Source organism: Strongylocentrotus purpuratus, unplaced genomic scaffold (assembly GCF_000002235.5).
Source record: "Strongylocentrotus purpuratus isolate Spur 01 unplaced genomic scaffold, Spur_5.0 spur5_scaffold_3, whole genome shotgun sequence".
In the NCBI taxonomy this organism is placed as follows: domain Eukaryota; kingdom Metazoa; phylum Echinodermata; class Echinoidea; order Camarodonta; family Strongylocentrotidae; genus Strongylocentrotus; species Strongylocentrotus purpuratus.
The window spans coordinates 19,706,822-19,718,073 of record NW_022145609.1 but is presented as its reverse complement, the minus strand read 5'-3'; the positions used below and the strand labels follow the sequence as shown (position 1 = coordinate 19,718,073).

General features: G+C 37.5%; 1 protein-coding gene across 1 annotated transcript; it reads right to left on the bottom strand.

The window, feature by feature from the left end:
* Positions 1-6,243: 6,243 nt before the first annotated feature.
* LOC100890933 (putative COBW domain-containing protein 7) lies at positions 6,244-9,050 on the bottom strand (the record flags this gene model as incomplete). Its single annotated transcript, XM_030995793.1, has 5 exons — positions 6,244-6,330; positions 6,539-6,674; positions 7,661-7,717; positions 8,267-8,311; positions 8,956-9,050. Coding segments are annotated over 5 exons (420 nt in total), but the record flags the coding sequence as incomplete, so codon positions are not given.
* Between the last annotated feature and the right edge of the window lie 2,202 nt (positions 9,051-11,252).

The following is an 11,252-nucleotide window of genomic DNA, read 5'->3' as shown; positions in this document are numbered from 1 at the left end:
TTCTTTTAAACAGGAAGTTCAGGAACACAAATTCCAACTCAATCACCATTCCGAATATCCCGACACGATCAATTTATTCTATTTACCGAGGGAATAAATATGAAGTAATTGCCAGCAAATTCCATACATGCCCCACAGACGTTTCAAATATACTGAGACATTCATCTCGATGCATTTTATTTTGTTTTAGCTTCGATCTTTTCACATGTGACTGTTTCTGCATACCTCACATAGGTGTAATGGGTGAAAATAAACATTGGTACATGTATATGTGTCTGCAGATGCCAGAGCAGTATATTCCCTGAATTCCTACTTGAAACAAAATCTTAAATTCTTTCTTAAATATTAATGATAAACTGTCAGTAATGGCCAATCAAGCAATCTTGCCACTGTTCTAGACTAGTGTGAGTGATATTCATAATTAGGCTCCCTATTATTTCATTCACAGCACCAACATGCAGTGTAGAAGAACAAGCAACAACAAAAAATATGTAGATATACAATAACAATTTGTTTGTAGTCACATATTTCCTTTCATTGTTTAAATTGTTTTTCTCTCTTTAAATTAAATGTTCAAATGTTTGAAGATGCTTGTTGAATTCAAGGATAGTTAAACAAATTATGTAGATATAAATTTAAAAAAAATTGTAGTCACATCTTTTCTTTAGCTGTTTAAATTGTTTTCTCTGTTTAGAGCAAACTATGCAAAAGTTTGAAGAAACTGGTTGAATTGAAGGATTGCATACAGGTCATTGCACCCCTCCCTCCCCCAGCCCCTCCATTTTTAAATACCATTTTATTAATGTAATTTATTCAATGTATCTTTTACATTGAGTTATACATGTCTTCTTATTATTGCAATTTGTATATATTACATTATATTTTACTAGCTGTGTAAAAACATGTACAATTCAGTCTGCGACTGCCAGTCTTGTTTTAATAAACATTGAATTAATTGAATTGAATATTGTGGTCTTGACTGAGGTCTCAAACTTGCATCTAGAAGGACCACCTTTTTGATAATAATGATATACTAGTTTTCTTTAAATGGCCTTTTTTACGAGGTTTACCTGTACTTAGCCTTAAATTGCATAAGGAAATATTCAAATTTTGCAATAGAGCTCCAAAGTAATGATAAAGGGCAATAACATCGCCACATATCTAGGGCAAAAAAAAGACTTGTGGCCCACTTGTGTTTGTTTTCCTCAGCATCCTTAACCTCACATTGATCTGTTATAAACCCAAACAGTAACAGAGCCCTATATCCTCATCCTCCCCACCACCTTCATCATCCTCTGGGGAAATTTGGCCAGGAAAGCATCAAAGATTCCATCTCCATCTCCCTCTCTCCCTCTCTCCCTCTCTCTCTCAAACAGGTCCTCATCGTGCGTCCCCATTCTTGTTGCGGCAGCACCCCAAAGAAAGAAGAGGAAGACAAGAAAATATTTGCAGGTGGACCTCTTTGCCGGTGAAATTGTTGTTGCCACGGCAATTATGCTGCAGATGTAGGGGTAATCATCTCCGCACCGAGGAAATTGCGGGTATTTTGATGGAGGGGATTAAGGCTGTCGGAAACATGAGAGGACCGGTGGGCAGACGAGGGGAACAAGCAAAATATTGGGTGTGCGGAGCGTCAACTATTGGTGCTATAGGACCGGTGCTTTTCACCTGGGTAATGGTGTGAGAGGGGATGGGTCTCGACTCATTGAACAGGGTCCAATCCCTCTCTCCGACTCCCAGCTATGATCTTCTCTGCAGATGGCCAGTACTGGATGTTCTAGTCTGCATCTTCAGACTGTGTTTAAAAGACTGAAGTCCACATGATTGCAATGACTTTCAAGAGATTTACTCAATAGTCAAGAGATTAACCCTATTGTACATTCATATCCCTTAGACATCATGTTAAGACTAAGTTATACGTCGCTGTAATGTTCACACATATTTTAATAGGTGAATAGGTAATGAACAAGACTGTTGTAATTGTTGATGTTGATTTTCAAAAGTCTTTGTGATCATAGTGGTTAGTGCAGTGGTCTGGAAAAAAGAGGTCTGGGGTTCAATACCATGTCAATAGACTGGCGTCCTTTTCTATCAAATAATTCTCAATGACCAAGTCCATATGATATGACTCATGGTCGAGGCAGTAGATCCTCAGGTTATCTAATGGAAAGCTTGTAGTTGGTTTCTAAGCAGTCAATTAAATAAATATAAATAAACTGCTAAAGCTTGAATGGATGATTTCATGACATCACCACCCTATCTATCGCATAGCTGTAAAACTCCATGAATAGCAGAGCCTTCTACTTTTGACATTGTCATCAAAATGACACCTCATATCAAACTGAAGAGTGAAAGCCTGGTTTTTGTAATTAAATGTTAAGCCCTACTACACATGAATATCATAAGGTCTCTATTTTATGAGCGACTTCTTTGTGACCCCGCAAAACTACCTGTACCTCTTCTTTCAATACAGAAAACAGCATGACCGTGTCTGGAATCCTCAGACTACCAGTCCAGAAAAAGGGATTGAAGATATCAATAACGCCCAAGTGATGTGTTGGTAATCACAACAAAAATTTAGACAGCCCCCTCACTTGATCCCTTTGTTTTCAAAACGAAGCCTTGCCGAACTTTAAGACCGACCCGTTCCTGTCGCTCACTCCCATCTCCTTGCGTTCTCCATTTCTCCAGTATCCCCCATCCTGAAAAAAGAAATGCAAGAAATATCTGGCCCCTCCCACGTTGACTCAACTTAAGAGATAACCAACTGATTTTCATCAATTCACTCAAAAATTTGTATAGTGATTATAGTGATATTAATAAATGGATGAGCATAATAAAAATGAACGATAGTTGGGTAGCATGTTCGTCAGCTTATAACATATGATAGCATTAAACTGTGTACGTTGGATTTTTGTTTTCATCATCAAGCAGGTCTATAAAGAAAACATAATTATTCCTTCCTATGCTCGATTCAGCCAATCCCTATCACCCTTGCTCCCTTCCTCCTCCCCTTCCCCCTCCCCTTCCTCCCCCCTTCCTCCCCCACCCCACCCTGCTGTCCCCCAGTGACGATTGAGGCATCATTAGCTACGAGTATTGTAACATCTGTTACAAATGGCCAGGGCTTGTTTGAGTAACCTCCCGCTTTCTCCCTGCCCCGCTTTCAACACCTGAGCACGGCCCGTCCCGGGATTTCACGGTGTGCGGTCCCACTATGCCGCAGTAGATCCTGCCCCTGCATTTCAAATGATGTCCCCCCCCCCCCCCTTCCCACCCCCTTCTTGCTCCTGCTAATTACTCAATTAATCTAAACTTATCTGCAGTCCCTACTCTATTCTATTCTCCTCTTAATCTATTGAAGGGGCATTCCAAGACAACAAACACATACCCATACAAAACATTAATGCCATTCAATCATTAATTTGTGTATCGTATCAACTTACGATATAAAAAGTAATTTTATATTAATCACAACATTATTCAAACCCAGGACTTTTTTTTGATGTTTATAAATAGCTTATATACTTTTTTGTTTAAAGCCACACAACTAACTGCCCCAATTTTAATTCCATTTTAATTGTAAAGTATACTGCATTTCAGACTCCTTTGTAATTGTAACAATTTTTTTCTTCAAAATATATCAATAAAGCACAATGTTCTATGATACATATAAAGTATTGTTCATGTTCTGCATCAAAAATGTGACCAAGAATGGCTCTGAAGAATTATGTGTGTGTGTGAGATAACTTTTTTTATGTAAATATATATATGGCTTAAATGTACATCTTGAATATTCAGGATTAATTTTTATCATAAGGCACTCATCTTTTTATTTTCCCATCAGGTTGTGTAATTTGTATAATCCCAATTTGACTTTATTAATCGATCTGTTAGGATGTTGGTTGTCAAAGTACATCAACTTACAGTAGATTATCCGTTATTGCTGATTTCAATGTAGAAGCTACAAAGCTCAGACAATTATAAATTGTCAAGACAATTTGATGTATCCCCATCTTGGGACTGAAGAAGCACTGAAAACATAAAAAAAATTCTTCACGATAAGCTCCTTTTCCTAAAATTAAATGCTGGAGGAATAGGAGAAGCCCTACATTATGTAAGAGCTTGTAATCTTCCATAGAATAATAATAATAATAAGTAAACGATTTTGCAAAGCGCATAAAACATAGGCATGAATTGTATGTCTCTATGCCTTTTACAGAACAGAATACAGGAGTGGAAATGGTGCACTGGGTTCATAATTGTGATATTTTATAAAGTGTGAGAACAAGATACATTACCATAGTTGAATTAAAATTGCTTTACAAGGCAATGACAAGCGGCTAAACATGTGCCAATTTGTCACTTAGTTTGGCCCTAGACGTGCAAGGGGTAAACTACCAAAACTGCTCAAGGCAAGCTCAAACAGACAGCAATACCCATACGGGACACGTATTCTCGGTGGGACTGCATTACCTCCCACGCCTCTATCCACCAATCACTGGAATGCGGCTAACAATGACCGAGCCTGCTGATTGGTTGAAAACCATTTTGGCAAAACAATGATTAGTACATTCCTACCAGGTGAGCCAGGCTTCGGTCGGCCGATGGTTAGGACCCGTTTGATTCGCTCGGATAAAGAGGTCACCTCATCAAACTCGGTAATATTTATTTATCTATCTGGCGAATAAGAATAATGTCTTTTTGGCCCTGTCAAAATTCGGCTCAATGCACTATTGCTATTTGTCTGTGCTGGTGGAAAAATATTGAAGTTTTCTTACCGAGGGCTTTGTTGTAAGAGTAGGAAAATCGGTTGTTTATTTTGAAAAGGTAGTCCCATCATTTAATGAATGTGGCATTGGGGCAATGTCTTATCCGAGGCAAGGAGACTGTTGTACAGCAATTACTGCTTATGTTATGGATGGCTGCCAAATGCAAATAAATGAAATGCCAAATATTCATCAAAGAATCTTAAGTGAACCAAGAACTGAATTTTGATTACATGATTATAAATGAAATTATTTGATAGATGAAAACAATTAGTAAACAGTTCAATGTTATCAAGTTCTAATACTTGACGAGGCGCGATAGCTCAGTCGGTAGAGCAGTGGTCTCGTAATCCGGTGACCCGGGTTTGAAACCAAGGCGATGCGCTAGTGCCCTTTGGTAAGGCATTAATCCTCATTACCAGGTCCCTCGGAGAGGACCTAAAGGCGTCGGCCGTCTGGTTGCTTACTTACAAGCATTTATGCTTTCTCAGCAGTCAGGTAAAATAACCACCACCATTCCATACAATAAAAGCAAACACAATAAAGGTTGAGAAATAAATAGAGCATCAGGTTCTGAATCCTCAGCCTAACTTGCAACGCAAACTTCACCTGTAACTAACATGGTAAACACACATACAAATAATTCCTCACAGAACTTGCTTAGGAAATTCAAAGACAACAATGCTGACAAGTCTCTAAGCTGTTTGTAAAGGTTCTTTCCTCCTTAAAGGCTCATTCACATTTATACTGCAGGAAACATTTTTCTTTTTTACCCCAAGATTCAACAAATGTCAAGTGAGCATTATAAAAGTAGCTGCAAGCAAAAAACGCCCTCTAGAGGCACACTCACTTATGTGTGCTGTGTAGAATACAGAAATTAAAAGCACACTACATTTACTTTGCCCCAGCAAAAACAAGGCCTTTGTGGATGATTTTTTTTTTTTTAAACTAAGAGGTGAATTATGATTCACATCTTGGACAGGGTGTTATTTCCCCTTCGCAACAATTTCTTGTACTCGCAATCCGGTATTCATTACCAGAATTGAAGATGAGCTCTAAACATATCTGGGCCCTGTTTCATAAAAATGAAATCGTGGCATTTGATTGGCTGAGAGCAAATTTGTCATAGATATTTTATTTGCATTTCTTACTTATAGTGTTTTATATAAAACGGGGCCCAGATACCTGAACTGAACTTTCTCAGAGGGTTTGCAACAACGTTCCTATTAATCACTTTACGTGCAGGTTGGTTTTGGTGAAGGCGAAATTCCCCTCACCATTGATATGGATCAATACAGTCTGAAAAATCTGGGTCCTGTTTAATAAAACTCCTTATCAATAATAAGTGCTTAATTTTCATGACAAATTTGCTCCCAGCCAATCAGATGCAATGATTTCAGTAGCTTATAACACTTATTCTATCTCGTTATTGATAACAAGTTTTGTGAAACCAGGCCCTGAATCAGAAGAGGACTTAAAGAAACAATTTACTGACCTTTAATCTCATGACATCCATTGGTTTCCCCTCCCTGTTCGATAATGATTTGTCCCACAGGAGGCCCTAGAAAAGTGAGGGGGAAAAAATTCATGAAAATTAAACAACTTGCAGAAGATGGGCTTACTATGAATCATTGGGTCATTGAGTCCGGTTAGGTGGTCGCGTTACACGACCTTTCGTGACCTGGAACGTTACAGTGGTGACCCCTTGATCTAGATGACCTTTGTGTTTGGGTCAGAGTTCAAAGTTCAAATAATAGATTATCACTCACCTGTAAGAAGTCTTCTAGTTTTGAAGATTGCACACTACCCTTGACCTGGAATGTTACTGTGGTGACCCCTGGATCTAAATGACCTTTTGTGCTGGGGTCAGAGTTCAGCCCTTTCTTTTCTAGCAGTTGATATCCACTAGAAAATAGGAGAATAATAATGGGAGAATGTGTGAAAATTTGATTTTGCATATATCAAATGTAGTTTCAATACAAAATATAAACTCTTTCTGAATACATTCATTTTTTTACCTTACAATGGGAAAACATGTTCTTTCCTTGATAATTTGAACAGAAAGACACCAGCAGTAATTACCTGCCGATGACTCATTGTGTGCACTGCTGAAGGTTAGTTTTTATATGTAGGTCATGTGCCATCAATATTATCAATTTTGATGATAAACATGTAATTACCAAGATATCCTGCGTATAAGTGTAGTCAAAGAACAGTTCGATTTTTAGAAAGTGATCTTCTTCAACTGGATGTCCATTGTTGGTGCACTATTATGTAATGCTTTTCTTCTGTAGCAGAAAGTCTCAATGCATTAGACTAAATGAGCAATAGACCAAATGGGTAGTCAACTTATTGGACCAAATGGAAATTAGACAAATGACTAGTAGCCTAAATGGTCATTAGACCAAAAAGAAGTAGACGAAATGATTAGTAGACCACATGCATAGTAGACGTGCTGGGTGTAGAAAATACGGGAATAGACCAATTGGGGGCTAAGACGAAAAGGTTGTAAACCAAATGGCAATAAACCGGACAAGAAACCCATATCTTTTATGTAGAGGTGTTGTGGTCGAGTGGATACGTCGCCGGACTGTCGATCACAAGGTCCGCGGTTCGAGTCCCGCCGCTGCACTAATGTCCTTTGGCAAGACATTGATCTACATTTGCCACACTCCACCCAGGTGAAGTAAATGGGTACCTGGTTGGAATTTATTCCTTGAAACGCAGCGCGCGTAACAGCTGCACTGCTAAAGCAAGGGTAATTATGCTGCATTATTGTAGAGCGCTTAGAGACTTCTGACAAAGTAAGTGTTAGGCGCTATATAAGCACTGTAATTATTATTATTTATCTTTAGTTGTCAGCATTCACAAGACCAAGCCTGAATACGTACCTGATTTCCCCCTGCACGTCATATGCATGTAAGTCTAAGATGAGGTTCAAGTCTATCCTGCAAATGAAATCGTATGAGAGAGGACAGGAATATTGTGAGAAATTGTACGGCTTATGTTGGCCTGCTGCCATTTTATATCGAATGCAAATGTCACTTCAGGATTATCTGCTCAAACACTGAATCATTAACAAGCTTTATATTTGTCAAATCTTCCTATCATATCGTGCAAAAAAAAACATGCAGGAATGTAATAGATGAGAACAAACATTAGATTGGTAAATATAATTCCTCTATAATGAAAAGGAGTAATAGTTATTATTTCCTACTAGAAAGCAACATCAACCCCACTGAAAGCAGTAACAAAACATACAAAAAGAATAATAACATTTTAAAAAAATGTATGTCATTACAGAGATCTTTCATAGTTTTTCTTGTCTTTTAGAACATTTTTTCCCCCTGAAATGTTAAACCTTTATGTCTGTTTTTAAAAAGAGAGAATGAAACATGATGCAGGATTGTCACATACACACCTCAAAGGTAATAATTTTCCCCAATCCTTTTCTTAGTCAATATTAAATTACAATTATCAATTTCATTAATATTTACCTGGCTCTTTGTGTTTCTTGTAACCTTGCTATGCTGTTTATATGCCTGGAATAGAATCGAAAACAAAACAATTGATCATATGCAAAATAAAGGCAATATCTTAATAAAATTTATTTTAAAGTGACTTGGTAACATTGCCTCATATTCTGAAACAAAACCCTGGATTTAGCTCATGCTGCAATCATAATTATAAACCTTTAAGGCTGTCAGGAATCTCCTGACTTTTACAAATGATTATAAAGATATTTATGATTGGAAATCAAAATTTCATTTTTTGTTTTCCTCACGTTTTTATAGCACTAGTCTATTGGGGGAAATGATTATGATAAAACCAGTCACTCAAAGATTTCTACTTTTTTTTAAGCATTTCATGATCGTTTTGAAGCCCAATTTTTGTAAGGATTCAAAATTACACCATATCGCAAAATGTAAGAGAGGCAGAACCCACTGCGGACTTCACAAGAGAGTAGAGGGGTTACACACGCTTCTTACTCAATTACAGCAGGGGGTGGACCCAAGGGTTACAAGTGATGCAGTTCACCTTTTCCCCTCCCAGGCACAGGTGATGCCAAATGCTTAATGAGACTGACCGCCAATAGCAATTTCTTTCGGAATCGACAACACACATAGTTCATCATCAGCTAGGTTTACTTTGTATGTGCTTTTGCTGACCAAATGAAAAACCTTACTTGATTGTGCTTCTAACTTCAGTCAGCTCTTGTGTTGACACAAGGTCTGTCTTATTCAGGATGACCAGATCCGCTAGTGCAATTTGCCTGAAAGAGAGAGTGAGAGGAAGTTAAAAAGTTGAAAAGCTACATCAATCCTGGACCCATATATACAAAGGGTCTACAACTTTAAGTGGACTTATTCCTTCCTGTTCCCTTTTTGAATATACCTTGATTTTAGTGGGAAAAGAAAAAGGGTGAAATCCACCATGAAAACGGCAGAAATCGAAGTTCTTTACCGTGGAGAGTTAATGGAGTTTGAGAAATTGCTATTGAATAAATTAGACGATTGAATGAATTAGTAAAGCTAGTTTCAAGAATTTGAACAATTTCCAGAAAGACTTCAGCAAATTGCAGAGGGCGCTGAGGGAAGTGTACAAATCTAAAATCCAAAAGACTAGAATTTAATTCGTCACGAGGACGAATAAGGTGGTCTGTCTTCAAGTCTTATGATAGATTATAATATTTACTGTATTGAGAAAGGGAGAAGTTATATAGACATGTAAACAATGATGATCATGATGATGATGATCTTGATAGTAATGGTGATGACAATGATGATGATGATGATGATGATCATGATGATGTTGATGATCATCATCAACAGACCATGATGACATCTGATTGAAAAAAATGAGGGGACATTTAGATAGCATATAGTCTCAGCGGCTACAACATACTCCAAAATCAACAAAAACCAAGCGGAAATAACGGCGATATTGCTTGCAAAAGACCGGAAAGCAGAATCCAGATTTGAGAAAAAGTCATCTCACATAGGGACTACACGCAAAAAGTAATGGATCAAGTGATAATAGGGTAATAATAAAGTAAATATAGTTGTTTAGTACATTATTTGCGATACTACATGTTTTAATATTCAAAGGAGATGGTATAGTGAAAGGTCAAAAAGAAAAAAAGTGAAGAAAAAAATTGTTGGAGACGCCCGGACTCGAACCAGGGACCTCGAGGTCGGAAGTCAAGTGCGTTACCGATATACCAAAACATTTCCCATAGCGATTACACGTAAACAGAAAATTGAATTATCAAATCCCACTTTGCAAGTGAGATATGAGCATGATCCCGGCATCTGATCGAAAAATAAAGGGCACACTTGTGATAGCTTATTGTCTCAGCTACAACATACTCAAAGCTCAGCGAAAACAAAGCTAAAACGACGGAGATATTGCTCGCAAAAGACAGGATGTAGAAACCAGTTTTGAGAAAAAGTCATGTCCCATAGAGAATACACGCAAAATGTGAAAAATTGACATGCCACCTTTAATCGCAAAAATACGCCATGATACCTTTGTCAAAATGAAATATTGTGGCAACTGCATTTGTAGAAAATTGTCTAAGCTAGATCATATCAAAATTTGGAAGAAAATCGATCAATATTTACAGAGATACAGTCAATTTTCCAGAAATACATGTATGCTGGCGTCATAATATGCAAATTGAAATTTTGAGTTGGGAGGCCATTATGACGACGTCATGAGTTAATTGAGGGTCAAATGAGACATGAAATCATATCTCCAATTCATACTCTATCAAAATATGGAAAAAAATTGGGTTCACCTTGCATCCTAAAGCGCTACAATGGATTTTGTATAGGCATGTTTTTGCCCATGTATGCTATGTATTACAAGAGCTCGCCGCACGGATGCGTATCTTAACGGACGCTCATTCCGTTATTAATGATCAGAAAAAGGTGAACAAGGTATCAAAATGCTTGAAAAAATGTGCCAAATATGATGAAAGAGAAAATTTGGCAATTCTATGTTGCGAAATGCAAGTACGCGCAAAAACGCGCACGCATGCGTGTGTGCGCGTTTTTTTGCAAAATGCTTAAAATGGCCTGAAACGTATGCAAAATTAATTTGATATGATTCTGAGCATTTTGAAATTTTGCGCGCGGGCTTACACGCGGCCGTACGCATGCGCGCACGTTTTTTGACCTGAAATTGACCGGACGGATATTGACCTTAATCATGATAAATATGAATGAGAAATGCTTTTCCGTTATGAAGATATGATCATGAGTAAAAAGTACAAAAAAAAACACAAAATGGCGCCTGGATGACGTCATGAAGATTTGATGACCTTGAAAATGTTACTGTCACGTCTCATGACAATGACCTATGACTGTGCCAAAATTTAACGAAATTAACCAAACTGATCTTGAGTTATCCTCTACACAAAAAAGTGTGGAAAATAAAAATAAATAATAATAAATAAATAATAAAAAAAGAAAATTCTGA